General features: G+C 42.8%; 1 protein-coding gene and 1 long non-coding RNA gene across 3 annotated transcripts in view; one reads left to right on the top strand and one right to left on the bottom strand.

Annotated features, from left to right (window-relative positions):
* The window catches only part of LOC112944700, a 5,946-nt gene extending 5,047 nt beyond the window's left edge, over positions 1–899 (top strand). The window contains exon 2 of the long non-coding RNA XR_003248818.1: positions 710–899. This is a non-coding gene — a long non-coding RNA (uncharacterized LOC112944700). The remainder of the gene's footprint in view (positions 1–709) is intronic.
* A 9,216-nt stretch (positions 900–10,115) lies between these two features.
* Positions 10,116–15,648, bottom strand: part of SLC37A1 (solute carrier family 37 member 1) — a 26,797-nt gene continuing 21,264 nt past the window's right edge. For both annotated transcript variants that reach the window (XM_026036169.1, XM_026036170.1), the window contains 5 exons: positions 14,790–14,863; positions 13,289–13,367; positions 12,660–12,757; positions 11,003–11,055; positions 10,116–10,372 (listed from right to left, as the gene is read on the bottom strand). In XM_026036169.1, coding sequence (XP_025891954.1) covers positions 10,357–10,372; positions 11,003–11,055; positions 12,660–12,757; positions 13,289–13,367; positions 14,790–14,863 — 320 coding nt within the window. In that variant the 3' untranslated portion in view covers positions 10,116–10,356. The remainder of the gene's footprint in view (positions 10,373–11,002; positions 11,056–12,659; positions 12,758–13,288; positions 13,368–14,789; positions 14,864–15,648) is intronic.

The raw sequence follows: 15,648 nt of genomic DNA, 5'->3' as shown, positions 1-15,648 counted from the left end.
AAAAAAAAAAAAAAAAAAAAACCCAAACCAAACTAAACCAAAAAAATACTGAGTTTCTTATGGAGTGAAAATACTCCGTTTTCTGAGGAAATCAGTAAATATCATACATTCAATGGTACAGTCAGGAGCAGGGGCAGCACTGAAGTCGGGAAGATGAAACAGAAGGGATGCCAGCTGCCAACCCTTCTGCGTATCTCGTGTGTTATCCTGACGTTGGTGACCACAGACGGGGTTTGGATAAACCTTTTGCTCTCTTTTGGAGTTCTGACAACACATTAACATTTCAAAAGGGAGCACTGACTTTCCGGTAGGCAATGAGCAATTTTTTCTGTTAAGAAGTTGAGCAAGTCAAAGAAATACATGAACAAATATAAGCAAAGTAAAAATCCAATGATTGGCCATCAAAAAGGGCACAAAGCTGTGGATGACTCTACTTTCCAACTCCTCATCTTTTTTCATGCACTCTCAGTCTTTTTTTGTTTTCTTTTGCTTCTTTTCCTTTGCTTTGCTTTCTCATCGTGTCCCCTGATCAATACTCGGCTCCCCAGCGTATCTGCCCTAGGATGTGCAGGCTCAACCATAATGGTCGGGGGTTGTCCACCCTTTTCTCCCTGACCCATTTCATTTGAGGGCCACAGCCCCTGTATCACTTCCCATTATGTCTTAGCCTCCCCTGTTAGCAATGCAACTCACTGTCCTTCTCTCCAAGGAACGGTGCCAGTTAGAAGAGGAAAAGCTACAGAGCCAGAACTACTTCTTATCACTAAAGCAGGATTCCTACGGAGGAGCTGAAGACCCGCTTTTCTTTGGGACATGTGAGTGCTCGACCTCTGCGTTTGTGAGGGAGAAGGCCCCAGGCAAAGCATCACATGGTTTCCCACAATAAAATGGTGCTTTGAGTCTGTTTGTATTCGTCTGCTACACAGAGTGTTCATGAGCAAGTGACACAAGATTGCTTTTTTTTGAAGAACTTTACGTGTTGCTGCAGAGCTCCTGTTCAAAGCGCACCTGGTCTGTGTGAGCGTGTCTGAGCACATTGAAAGGAGAGGCTCTGTAAATTTTTAAGCTTTCATGCATTATGAACAATACCCTTCCAGCTGAGATGCGTGGTAGCTACTATAGATAAAGCAGTGCTAGCATGCTATAGCATCATACGCAATAGATGGCGGGCAAAACTTTGCCATTTCTATCTCCTTCGCATTGCTGAACGTGACCTGTAGGAATTTCCATGAAGTCCTCCATTAGGAGAGCAGAACATTGAGCAGATCAAGTGGAGAAATCTTGCTGGGACCTCAGAGAGGTGGTGTGCTCTTCTCGTGCCTTTGGGGTCCATTTTCTTCACAGTGTCCTTGCTGCTCTCCGGGTGCATCTGTGCCTTGTTTCCTTGACACGACTGCTTGAGAGCCTGCCAGCTTCAGCAACCGACTCTGCTTCATATGCTAAAGGTGAGGAGGTTTAAACTCTGCCAAGTTCCCCGGAGAAACAAATCCATCACCATTGACCATTCTGGGAAAGCACTCCGCCTTTGGCGTTGAGGCCCAGGCTCCGTTAGCCGGAGCATCCCGTGGGGAGTGTTCACTGCTACAAAACGCTGAGGTAGCTGCGTGAGYGGAGCCGCGCAGAGGCTGCACGCTYRGAAATGGAACCAGAATTTGATTCTGGGTGAAACGAACTAAAATTCATGAAGTAATTACTTGAGCAAACTTGCTTGAAAATAGACTGCAGCCATGGAATATTAAAATTGCCAGAAAGTCATGCAGCACCTAAGAACTCACTTGATAACTACTTCTTGTCATTAAAAAAAAAAAAAAAAAAAAAAGAAAAAAAGACTAGCATTGCAGTTTATAACAGGATGTGTGTGAGGGTGCATATTATTCTCAACAGAATGCAATTACATGGACAAATTCAACAGAAATAGGAACAGAAAAACAGCTTAGGAGGTAGTTCTGGATATTGAGATGCACAGGTAACAGCAGTGAAGCTGCTAATCATTCATTTTGATTGCTTTTTACAGGCCTGGGAAAACTTAGAGAACAGTGCCTTTGGGAACCARGCTGTGCTTAGAAATAATATTTCCTTCCCGATCACACAAAGGAATGAGATTTAGATGTTGCTTCGACAGCTGCACTGTGCTATTAGAGCGCTGCAAGGAGGGAAACACAGGACCTTGCTCTCCTTGCTGCTATACATTATCTGTAACCTTTCTAGCAGGWGGCCTTGCTTCAAATGACGGTGATGATAAAATTATTCTGAAAACCAGACGCATTAGTTTTATTTCAAACRTTCAGGGATTTTAATCAATCCACCATTTGTAGATGCTTTGCTGGAGAGGGATTTTTGCCATCTCAAAAATTATTTACTGAATCTGGAGGCATTAGTTTTAGAGCTTCCAGATTTGCCCAACAGCAAAGACTACAAGAAGCCAGGTTGTCGACTGCAGCTCTCCTGTCGGTACCACACTAAAACACACATCCTCAGGCTTCTCTATTTGCAATACAGATTTGCTGGTGAGCCCAGTTTTGYGTTTCTGGGYTGTATTTCCAACCCCTCTACTGAGRACTGCCAGCGTGAAAACCAGAGCAAGGAAAACAGAATGTTTCTTGTCGCTTTAAGCAGCGACGCTGCTTTGCAACCAGATACGCAGCCCAGCTGTGGCAATACACTTTCCCAGCACAAAGTAAGCAAGCAAACTTTTCTACTTCTAACCCCTGACCAAGCCAAGAGGAAAGCCAAGAGCTGCTCGGGGCTGCCTGAAGGGCCCTGCATGGCCACAGGCGACGGCCACCCCAGCACACAGGAGCCCACACATCTCTGYGGTCCGTCTTCCTTTTGGGGTGGAGAACTTCCCTCCTTCACTAAYGCACTTTATTCTTTTCACCTAACAGAAAGGTTGCAGAAAGAGGAAAAGGGGGAGGATGCTTTTTATAAAGASTCAACAGCAGTGGCTGAATTGAATCCCTGCATTACCCATTACTAGCTCTATGTGCCAGCATGGAGCCAGACATCCAGGTTCTGCCACAAAGCAACAAAGCGTTCACATGTTTCCCAGCAGACGATAACAGTAGTTTAATAACAGATTCGGAACCCGCTGTAATTACGAAGCCAAAGTCTTRCATGTTCTATAGTGAGATTGGATGAGTCAGACTCAAGTATAATACTCCAACCTCCACAGCAGAAATAACATCAGTACGTCTGGCAGAAAATTCTGAAGAAATCCAGTGCATCCAAAGGTTTTGCTTGTACCTTAGGTGGCTGCTACACTCGGTCTATGCCCTCTATATTGCAAAATTGAAAAGGTGAGAACTCGGAAGTTATCTATAAGTTTTTAATTTCTTTTGTTGCCTTTTTTTTTTTTTTTCTTCTGAGCTAGACTACCTTTGTCTAGTAAGTGGTGAAATACTGGCTCTCTTTTCACCTGGTTCCAGATTTGTGCTGTAACTTAGAATCATATAATTGTTATGGTTGGAAAAGACCTTGGAGATCATCGAGTCCAACCGTAAGCCCACCCCCATCAGGGCTGCTAAACCAGGTCCCTAAGCGCCTCATCCACATGTTCGGCCAGGGACGGTGACCCTGCTGCTTCCCTGGGCAGCCTGTTCCAGGGTTTGACCACTCTTTCTCTGTACAAATGTTTCCTAATGTTTAACCTGAACCTCCCAATTTGAGACCATTTCCTATCCATAATCATTCTGGAGAAGAGACCAACCTCTGCCTTCACAGCAACCTTCTTTCAGGTAGCTGCAGAGAGCTTCTGTGAACACATCAGTACGTGCTTGTACATCGTGTATATATATAAATATATATAAATATATATAAAAATTATATATAAATATAAAATGTGTATTATATATATGCGCTTGTGTGACTGCTTACACACACACACGGATGTGTCTGTACTCCTTAGTATGTGAACTCGGGCTGCTGCTTTGAGTTCTGACCTTCATAGGAGCTGCTGTTGATTTCTGACTAACCTAAGAAACTGAGGCCACCTGCCCTGGGTTGTGTTACCAGATAAACTGAAGAAGTGCAGTGCTGAAGATGACAATTAAGCACTTAAATAAAATCCTTGGGTTCTCAAATTGCTCACTCCTGAGCTACGCAAGTGAGAAGAGAATTAATTCCTGGAACTAAGGACTCTGATTAGATATCTGCTATTGCTTGTGAGTACAATTGCCGAAATACTGGCAGGTAGATAAGGTTAAACCAATTTATCTTACCTAAGCTCTGCCGTAATTCCTCGGTGCGATTTAATCTCTCCAAAGTCTTTGTGTCAAACAAACAAGCAAACAAACAAACTTATCTGGTCATAGATCACAAGCCACAAAAGGGAATTCTCTAACAAATCTGAAATCAGCATCCTGCAGTTTTGGGAAAAGCCCTACAACTGCAGCATAAGGCTTGCACAAGAAGGTGACCCCTTGGAGTAAGGAATAATGAGAAACAATGAGAAACAGCTTTTTAAGTTTTATTTTAAAAAGACACTATAAAGATGATAAGAGCAGGAGAATCTCCTGGGGGAGCCACAGGATCTCTGTCAGCACCCATGTTCAACTCAGCCTAGCTACAGCCTGCATTTTAGTTGGGTCATTACCTGATGTCTTCTGCTACCTTTTCATCTTGCTTCCAAAACTGAACTGCCTTTTTTTTTTTTTTTTTAATTCATTAACTGATTTTTCAGCGGACCCAGCTCTTTTTCCAAAGAAATCTTCTCAAGCTYCTGACTGCAGCCTCTGCTTAGTCCCTGGAACTTGCAAAGGAGAGAGGAAGGAGCCTGCAGAGACGGGCACTGAGCAAGTGCCTGGGTTTGCAGATGCAGCCTGCAGATGCGGCGAGACTCGGTGCCTCCTAGAGATGCAGAACGACCAACTGCCAGCTGCTGCTGTCTGCTGGCACACTGAAATTTCATTCACACAACTAAAACCGATCATTAAGTTGGTAGAACGCTTTTTTTTTCTTCCCTAACCTTGCAGAAACGCAGGAAACAACTATTATCTGATAACATATATTCAGCATTCACTTACTAACATGTACTTATTTATTTTACTAGCTAAAACCTCATTGTGAGCAGCAGATGCACCTCTCCAGAAAAAGCCATTCATATCTATTGACAATTGCAAAGTTATTTAATGACCACAAAGACCACATACGAATGTATGCGTACATATTGTTGCTGCATGGTATAGAATATACCTATTTACACTCACAGTCATAAAGAGAATCCTTTACTGTATGAAGCTGCAATTTCAGGTACTAAATGGCTCGAAAGGCTCCAGGTGAACACTGCAATCAATGATCAATAAGGTAACATCTTGGTGACCCACCTGGGTGCAACGTTACCTTCATAGGGTACGTCAGCCTTTTAAGAGTATTCCAATACTTACACTTAAAAGGCATTATATGCAAAGTCAGTTTAACAACTTCCTCTGCCAAAATGAGACTTCCAAACCAAAAGAATATAGTGCCATATTCTGTACTACATATAGAAAAGTGGCTAGGTAAGGTGCTTTTGTAAAAGTAGGAGGGAGATGCATCCTACCCCCAAAGCAATCATGAGGTAAAGCAAACCACCTTTTAGCTAAGAGCAGCATCAGAAGAGACTTGCAACACAGCGTGGGCAGCTCATCTGCCAGTGGAGGAGACCAGCTGGCTCCACGGAGTTCCTGCATTCCCAGCCTAGAGAGGTGCGAAGGCTGCAGCAGGATAAGGGGCACATCGTGTCAACGGGAAACTACAGAGGAAAAAGGAGAAAAAAGGARGAGCAGCAGCATGTTAAGCAATTTTCTTCTTCATGCAAACCAATCATTATAAGGGATGAAAACCACAACATTTTATAGCAATCAATTTTGTTAAGTGCTGGAGAGAGACACACAGCACCACAGGGCCACAGGACAAGAGGCTGGAGCGCAGCAGCGGCTACGCCAGCTCCTTCCCAGCTCGCTCCCAGGGATGACAGGGAGATTTCTAACTCCGCAGGGCAGAAAATGCAGCACAAGGTTTCCAAAGCCCTTGGAGCACTTGCAAGCAAAATTCCCCCGGGGATAAACAGAGCCCTGTGTCTACACAGTCATTGTCTGGACAYGACAGGCTCACATAATTAGCAAGGGAAGGATTTTTATTACTGCATTTCCAGTCCAGCAAAGAACAAAACAAAATCAAAACAGATTTGCTCTGAGGTGAAAGTGACATAGTTCAGCAATAAGAACAACATATCAGATAAAGTTTAAGGCTTAGAAAAATCATTAAATAATCTAATCTAGCCTCCTACATAACGCACAGGCCATAAAATCTCATTCAGAGCAGAGAATTTTACTGGTACCCATTCGAGGCCTAATAACTTGCTCTGATTAAAAACAATCTTTCTCAAACCAATTCCATATGAAGAACAAGCAGCCTCCAACAACTCCGCATGTTGCTTCTTTCACAGCATACTATGTCCCTCTAGCTTTGAGCAGGACTTCTCATATAAGCAAMCCCATATAGCCATTTCTGAGGAAATCTATTAGCAGCAACTAAATAGATTTGAAATATTAAGTTGAAATATTAAGCTGGTCCTAAGTCTGATAGAGTGAGATGCATGCAGAACTATAAATGAAGATGATTATTATCCTAATGAATTTATGCAATAACTGCATAACATGCACAGCACATGGAGTAGCCTTCAGAAGTGGATGGCAGAATCACTTTGGGAATTTCCTAACTGGCAAAAATTCAGGAGACGACATCTCTGCACACACCATATGAGTTTAACCTAAAAGCAAAAGAAGTGTCAAACTGACCTGTGAASATTAACACCCTCTTGGATATCTAGCTCTCATTTTTTCCACCCCACAGACCTACACGTAGCAGAGGGAAGTCTCTGGTGCAGTGTGTCCCACAGCAGCCAGGTCAAAGGGGTCCGGATACCCTGCTCTGGGCTGGAACAGGCACAACGGGAACTTGAATCCAGGTCTCCCTTCGTCTACAAGGTGCCTCAGTTGCCACCACCTAATCCAGGGAGGCACTTTGGGCACATACTGGTCAGAAATTCTAAGCAGATGTACTTTTCTTTCCTAAAATTTCTTCTTTCTCAGTGCATCTGTGATTTTGAACTCCGTTATATCTCTGACAGACTCACGTAAACAAGATTAGACATAAAGGCATTAAGACCATTAATATTCAAAGCGATATGAGGTAGACAGAAGAGACGAAGCTTTTCAATTAAAATTCCATTTAAATTGACAAGGAAGCAAAGCAGACAACAGAAAAAGCAACCAAGAGTCAAGGTGCAGATGCTGGAGTCACCCCTGAATTTGGCTCGACCAAAGTATCTTCCTTTGCGCTCGTTCAAAGCAAGGAAACAGAACATCCCCATCTGATGCAGCTGACTGGGAACAGTGATGTTGCACAGCCCTCAAGACCATGGAAGGACAAAATTGCCTATTCYACTGAGAAGGGCTTTGCTTTCAGAAAAAATGAACCTTTATTTATCCTCCTAAAAAAAAAAAAAATATTTCAAAGTCTTACAGGGGATACGAGTCCTGCCCCAGTACATATGTCTGTCCTTCCGAAGCCAGAAAAGGCACATTTCTTCACAGCGGTTTCAAACACAAAGTGATCTACATTTCTCATTTTAAAGCAGATTGCATTTTTATTCAAGACAGGAGGGAAACGGATACAATTCACAATAACCATGACAACAACAAACCAACCTGCAGTCCTACTTAGATTCAGCGCTACCTACTGGTCACTCACGTTTCTATACACAAAGTTTTGCCAGTCTTGCTCATTTCCACACTGARGAATATGGACACACTTGTTTGGAACTGGGGAGAGCTTTCAGGTTGTAAGGAAAGAAAAGCAATCTTTGTATTTTTGTCCAACACATTTGCAAGGAACCAAAACGCTGCATGTCAGGATAAATTGGCATGTTAAAGAGTCCYAATTCCTTCTTCCAATCAATGGAAGAAAGATTCAGCCTAGCACCTCCAACATTGTTACAATCCCATATYGAAGTCAATGCAGTGCAAAAGCTTTTCAAATAAATAAATAAATAACAGCAGCAGCCCCAACAACTAAAACATGTAAAACATAAGTATACATCTTTACAACATATAAACTGTTAAATATAACTTAAAACATCTAAACCCAAGACTTCAGCCCAGGGGGAAAAGGCTCACAAAATCTCCACAGCGCAGAGTTTAAGGGCACTAATGGTTTTGGCAAATGAGTGTGGAATTTTATATACCCTCTTAGATGGGAGAGCGATTGGCATCTGCTGCTGAAGTCTCTTCTCCCTCTCTCCCTCTTCACAAGCCCTAGAGGCTGCCCCAGCACAGCTCTTTGGGGGCTGTAGCCGCCCTTTTCCCCCCACCACATGCTAAACCAGCCCCCTAACCGGGCAAACGGTCCCACCAACAGTCAGACTGGCCAGGAGAGGCTGCTCTGAGCCTCTGCACCGGGACGGGAAAGCCTTTAACAATGTCGCAGCAGAACTCGGTTGTGCTAAACTGCAGCCAAAAGCCCAAAGGCAGAAAAGAAATTACGACCACGAGTCACTCTGTGCACACCAGGCCCTCCCACAGCTCTCAAGAGGTTACTCACGTGGTGTGAAGTCAAACCATTCAGCTAAACAACCACACGCTCAGAGCCTACGCGGAGCCCTCGCTTGTGAGGGGTTTGGTGCGTGCCTCGTGTCTTCGAGTGACCGAGATGYTCCCTGCACCCCTGTGCAGCGAAGCACAGAGACACGAACACGCGCTGTTCAAGTCAAGCACCAGGGACATGCTGAACCAAACCAGGGAATAACCCATCACAGAGTGCAAAAACAGCCCAGGATATTCACCACTGGGCCAAGACATGGCGCATAACACCAGCAGCTCGTGAGATATTTCTCCCTATATTTTGCAGGACTATTTCAGAGGGCGCTGTTTTGTTAATCAAGTGCAAAGACTACTGCGCCGTTTCACCAAACTTAGAGCTGAGTTTAGAACAAGACACGTCCCTACAATCTTTCATAAATACAGCTAATAATAATAATAATGCACAGTTTCGATTATTTAACCTTTGCAATCTAAGTATAAACACCTCATACAAAAAATCTTTTACTTTGTACATCTTAAAAAAAAAGCACAAAAACACCTGCTTTGCAAAGGAGATACCTGTATGAAGAAATGATATGTTCTGAATATATTAACCTTTCTATTTGCTGGGTAACACTAGTTACCAAACTGTTCTCTCACAAGCTACCACCTAGGACATTTTATTTTGTCATATTGTACATATTTTGGCTCCGAATCTGAAGTTCAGAGCCACCTGACGTTAGCCACTTGAAAGAGATTTCTGGCTATTAAGGCCAGGCGGATCTGCAAGCGCCTTCCACGTGCAGACGGTGCCACAGAAGCGAGGGGGTGCCCAGGGAGATCACTGCAGTGCTGGGCACTAACGCAGCTCCTCTTTCTCATCCTGCAACCCTTCTGCACCACAGTTTGCAATTCCCTCCCACTCCAAAGGAGCATCCCTTCATTTCAACCTGACCTAGAAGAGCAGCACAACTATTATGTTACCTTGGCACAACCAGTTTATAATGCCCTGAAAATCATTCCAGTCCCTTACTAGAAATTCTGACTCATAACCCTTTTTTTTTTTTTTCTTGTGGTTTCTTTCTTGCACAGTCCTAACRGAGCACTCACATCCATTCAGAAAGTCTGTTAAGATTGCTTACTGCAGCTCAGAATTCCATTTCGTTACCTACAAAAAAGTCAGATGTTGTCCTTGGGATTAGAATTAGTGATGTGGTTATTTCTAATGATATGGTCAGCTTCTCATTGTCTGAGCAGCTTCAGAACACTAAACAGCAGGGCATCTTAAGAGCCACCTGGTATTGCTCTCTATGAAGTGATGCCCTCAATGTGCACAAGRTGACATGAGGGACACTTTGCTTATGGACATTCGCTAATATGGGACACTGGGGCATTCCACTGCTAAACCATCACAATTTCAACTTCCTTGTGCTCTGTTTTTCACTTCTTTCTTTTTCTAATTCAAAGTTTAATATGTTAATAAAAACATTCTATCAAAAGAAATAAAAGGCACTTGATATTTCTCTTTGGCTCAGTTGAGGCGCTCTGCTAGCAGCTTCCCAAAGTCGCTGTCTCTCCATGTGATGGATAGTTGGCATCCTTGAGGTACTTATTCACGTGCAAAAAATAAGAGCTTCAGGGATCTACCAGTTGCTTTTCTCAAACTGCTCTGGTAAATGTGAAAAATCCTTCACCAAGTAGAATCTCCTAAGTGTAGGATAGCACGTTCCACAAGGCTTTTTCCAGGGAAGAGCTCTGATCACTTCAAAGGTCTTTATTCCAAGTCTGTTCTTCCAGCTCAGTGCTCTTTAAACCTGGGAAAGAAAAAAGGCAGGAAAATTTTATAACTGAAATATAACAGCCACTAATTTCAAAACGCGGGATCTATTTCATGCTACGTATTTTTCTATTTTTCATCCATTTTACTTTTCCAAAACTACAGTGAAAAGGGCCTTATTTAATTTGCTTAAGCCCATTGATTCAGTCATTTTTTTCTCAATTTATATAACTGAGAAAGTCAATATATAAGTGATAAAGGTATATAAAGTGATAAAGCTAGGGAAATCCCTTTAAGATTTTTGAAAAAAAAAGATATATATACACACACACACAGAGAACAATCAAATAGTTTCTTTTTCCTCACCTGCATGTGCCRTGATGAAAGCAAGAAAGATTACATTTGCAAAAAACAAAGAAAAAAATAAGGCAAAACCAATCGACTATGACAGAGAAATTTGTTTTCAAAATAAGATACTTCAAAGAAAAATTGTCATCATTTAGAATATCAAAATGAGATTACTCTTCTGAAGCAGAAATAAAACAGAGAGAGAAATACACATACACAAAGCTTAACACTTTGCTTACTTCTAGATATTATGGAAAAATGGGTCAGTGATGTGCTTTTCAGCTGGTTTTAGACAGAATCAGTCAGGTACAACACTTACAGGTTATAGTCTGCATTACACCGGAGTTCCTTCTGTATAAGACGGAGTAAGAACTGTCAAGACAACAACAACATTAACACATGTTAATAGCTACAGAGATATGCCAAAAGGCTAAGGTTTAACATACGATGCACACTGTCATTCGAAGACTTCTTCATTTGAAACATTRCTCTGTCATGTTCAAAGTTAAATAAAGTAAAAATAATAATAAAAAGAGTTTGGAAGAGGAGTCTGCACCATGAACAGGCAATAGCCAAATGTGCATGTCAAAAATAGAGTGGCTTCCCAAGGTGACTTTGCTAGCAAAGCTGGAGAAAGCAGCAGAGGGAACCCAAGACTTCAATAAAACACGACAGACACCTACAGGCTCCAGCAGTTGCATTTTTGGTGCTGTTCTGAAAAAAATGTGTGTATGAAGTTAAGTGACTACCACTAAGAACACCCTTCAACTGTTCTCTCATTTCTTAATTTCCACATATTTCATAGCTTAAATATGGGAAAAAAAGGGGTTTAAATTTTTTGGGCTTGACTTAAGTTTGGAGAAAATAAACAAACAAGAGTTACTGCTTGAAAATAAACAAACCAGCAATCCAATCCAAACTTCAAGCCAACAGCCGGGGCACTAGCACCTCCACAGGGGACAGCAGCTGAGCAGAGCGCTGCGTGGGCACCGCGGTTCCTCCAGGCAGGGCCAGGAGAGAGAAGGAGGGAGCATTTGCCAAGCATCTCTGGGACACCCTGCTCTCTCACAAGGGCTTTCATCCAGGACTTCAGAAGGAGAGAGTAAGTGGGGAGACCTGAGGTAGCTAGCACAGAGTTCTGCTCTACTGGAGAGGAATGGCCACAAAGATGGTTCGGATGCCTGCCAGAAAAACCCATGGCAAACATAAAAGCAGGGCCTGCAGGTTCTACTACCTGGGTGTGTAGAAAGGYTGACTTTAAAGGTACAGCAAGACCCTCCTTGGCTCAGCTTGTGTCATCTTTGGGCTCTAAAGCAAAGCAGGGCAAGTCAAAGGAAAAAAGCCTTTTCAGATCATCTATCCTTCAGACTTCAATCTTGAATAGAAGTAAAAAAGAAACAGATGTACTGTGCACTACGGCACCATATGTGTGTCCCACTCCTCCCCTAAGCATCTGCTCTTCAGCACTGTCTGAAGTTACCATGCCAATCCTTGGGTTAACCTAGCACACCAGTTTAAGGGCCCAGCTGCAGAATGTGGTATATTAACTTGCAGCAGCTTCATTATCGCAGTGATTTTGTTAATAGAGCAATGTAGCGAAACATTCGTTACTGCTTCAGTAAATTGGCTTTGAAAAAAAAAGTAATTTTTCTGTGAGCAGAATCTGAGGCATCTTCTAGGCCTATATGGAAGGTTTACTTACAATTATGTCTGCTAATCTGCTCAGCTGGCAATTTACTTATGCAGATTGTGCAGAAATTGGAATGCATCAGAACTAATCTGCATTTTTGATTAAAATTAAATGGGAATTCCACAACAAGCAACTTTGCTGTTTAATTGAAAACCGCCTGTACAATTYGAACAGAAGTTTCTTACAAGAGAGAGTAATGAAACTGCAAAAGAAAAAAMTGCATTTTAATATAAATAGCTTGGCATGAAGGAAATACATCATAATTCCATGGTATTTTTAGACTTACTAGCAAGGCACACGCATCCGCAACCATCAGCATGTAAAACACATTGTTCCAACCAGATGGGGAGATGAGTCCAGCTAAGAGAGGCCCCAAAGCYGCACCTAAAATTCAATATTGATATTGAGTGTCAGAATGATGCAATGTAAGATTTATCATGAGGAAAAACAGCTATTCTGAGTTAAAATATCATTTTTCCATCTATTTAACTCTGTATTATGTATTAAAAAGACTCAGAAAACAGAAGATATTATAGATACAGCTTCAGGTCAATGGGGAACCTAACATAAGAGAAGCTGGAAGACTAGAAATCTGAGCAATGCCATCTTTTGACTCAAAAAATGCCCGTCCAGCACGASGATGTGTCACAAAGAATGCGACTCAAACATCCTTGAACTCAGAAACAGCCCTATGGCATCTAGTTTTGTCATCTGTGCATCAGCATCCGTCTACCATCCTCTTGTCTCCCTCATCAGGTTTGGGACCACTAGGGAAGCTTAAGGCTAGGTGAGTTCTACTCCACTTCCAAAACTGTGCTCAATGCTGGCAAAATGGGAAATGGAGAAAGGCCATTCCCACAAAGATCTTTTGGTGGCTAAAAATCCTACAGGGACTAAGACAGAGCTCTGGCTTACCTACAGATCCTGTTCCATCGATGATTGCAGTCACTGTGGACAGGGCTCTTGCATTCCCTTTCAGGCTTTTATGGGTACCCTGAAATGACAGAGACTGCTTAGAATCATTTTAAGCCGAGCTTAGAAAAAGTCCCTACTTCAACCCCCTCTACAATAGATGCATATAGTAAAGTGGCCTTTAATAGCTGAGCTCAGACCCATTAATCACTACTTAGGAAAGCCCTCCACTCCAATCTATCATCTACATCATTTTCCTTTATTAAATCACATCCTTTTAAAAAACAAGAACAAAAAAGCTTTCTGTTCTGCACGCTGTGGATTCAAGCAGCAAGGACAGCACTTTGCAATGTGCTACAAGGCTGTATTCATGGCCATCATTTCCCCTTCTGATAAGCTCTGTAGAAAGGAAAAAGATCACTATCATAACAGGAATACTGCAGCACTAGAATTTCAGTTATAAACCAAAATATTCATATTCATTTAGAGAATTCTTGTCCCAGAAGAAACTTTTAATTTGTCATTTTAAAATATATCTGTTTAGAATAGAAAAAAAAAACTCAACCAGAAATTACTTAGTAGTCAGATGGGAGGAGGAAAAAACACCCAGTATTTTGCTTTTGCTCATGTCAGGTGGTTGTTTGGTGACATGTGAGGAATTAATTCATGGTTTCAATTCTCCAATTCTCTCCCCACGAAATACGCAGGACTCTTACGGTGTCTCATACCGCTTCTGGTTTGCAGTCCCTTTCACAAAGGGTGAAAGCAGGGTGGCTTTCTTCCCAAAAGCTCTGGGCCAAAGACAGGATTTCAGAGAAGTATGGAGACTGCGGCCCTGCTCCTTCCCTGTGCTTAGTGTGTTTGTTGCTAGAGGACTTTTGTCTCTTGCTCGGTGCCCTTGTGAACCTGCACCTCTGAGGACAACCTTCAGAAGCCCAGCTAACGAGAGCTGCTTGGGTCGGTGCTTCCACGTGGCACCTGTAACTGGGAGACCTTATCTAGCTGCAAGTGCAGGCAGCTAAAGTAGTGATAGAAGAAAGGGTAGAGGGTAGCAGGGGCAAATGTAGAGCTATGTGTCAAGTGTAATTTTTTATGCAGATGGGAATGAAGTCTTCAGCTCATTTCACACACATATAACCCTCCTTTCTGGTTTAAAGATATAAAGTATAATAGGGACCAGAGAGAAAGCACCTAGACAGAGACTTGACCTTGCATGCAACCTCCACGTTCATCGTGGGCTGTCACCTACAATATTCCATCTTTGACCCCTCGTTAGCAGACAAGAACAACAGAGAAGCCCCTCACAAGCATCAGCCTAATTCATACTGACACACAAACACTAAACACAATCTCAGCTGCTGAATTCAATGCTCTGCCCATCCAGCTCCTTAACCATTTGCTTCGAGTCAATGCAGGCCTTTCAGTGACCACCCTGCAGAAGCCAGCAGGCTCTCTCCAGRGGCCAAACTTGCTGCACTGCCAGCAGAGAGAAAGCCCAACTCACCAGGTCAGCAGAGACGGCCGTGGTGATCAGCGCGTAAGGGCCATTCACGAGGGCCCCACTGATGAGCAGCATCACTGTCGCAAACCAGACAAAGAGGAACATGTGTGAGAGCATGAACAGGAGATGGCATTGCCTGCCAGTTCCCAAATAGCTTAGATCCCTCCTGGCCTCCCTGACTTCCATTCCACTCCAAAAATGGGGAAAGCAGGAAAAGCTAAATATATTTTTGCAGTGTTTACTCCACGAGGGGAATTTCTAAATATAGCAGGAGATAAGACAGAGTCAAAAGACCCTTTATTGGTGCTGGTCGTTCAGGACAAGGAAGGGTTTAACCAAACTGGCCCAGAAGAGCAGGAGATGCCCACAGGAAGCCAACAGAAACTCCTTTCTTGACTTGTGCAGCACCAGGCACCAGAGGGCCCAAAGACTTACCAGGGCCCTTGGGTAGGTGAGATACTGCAGTCAGCACTGGTGTTTCAACTCTTGTTTTGAGGGAATGGATAGAAAGTCCCAAGTGAATTGGGACCCAGCATGCCAAGTAAAGTACGCCTGTATGCCCCAGCATATGCCAAGTAAAGCCAAAGCTCCCTTAAAAGAGTGGCCTTTAAACACTGCTGACCTTCAGCATAGGGAATACAGCAAAGGCTATGCTGATGTTATGAGATCCAGAAAGAGGCCAAAAGGTACTAACTAAATCACTTTTCTCCTGCCCCTCTCCCTACCCCATCAACCAAAAAAACACAAAAACAAAACAGGGAATTTGATTCCACACTTTCAGGGAGAAAAAAAAAAAAAAAAAAGACCAAAGCAGCAAGGAGTCTCTTGGTTCAAAATTAAACCTTCATTTTGAAGGGCAGCT

This window comes from Nothoprocta perdicaria, unplaced genomic scaffold, assembly GCF_003342845.1.
Source record: "Nothoprocta perdicaria isolate Ctin4 unplaced genomic scaffold, notPer1 scaffold_171, whole genome shotgun sequence".
In the NCBI taxonomy this organism is placed as follows: domain Eukaryota; kingdom Metazoa; phylum Chordata; class Aves; order Tinamiformes; family Tinamidae; genus Nothoprocta; species Nothoprocta perdicaria.
This window is presented reverse-complemented; position numbering and strand designations above follow the sequence as displayed.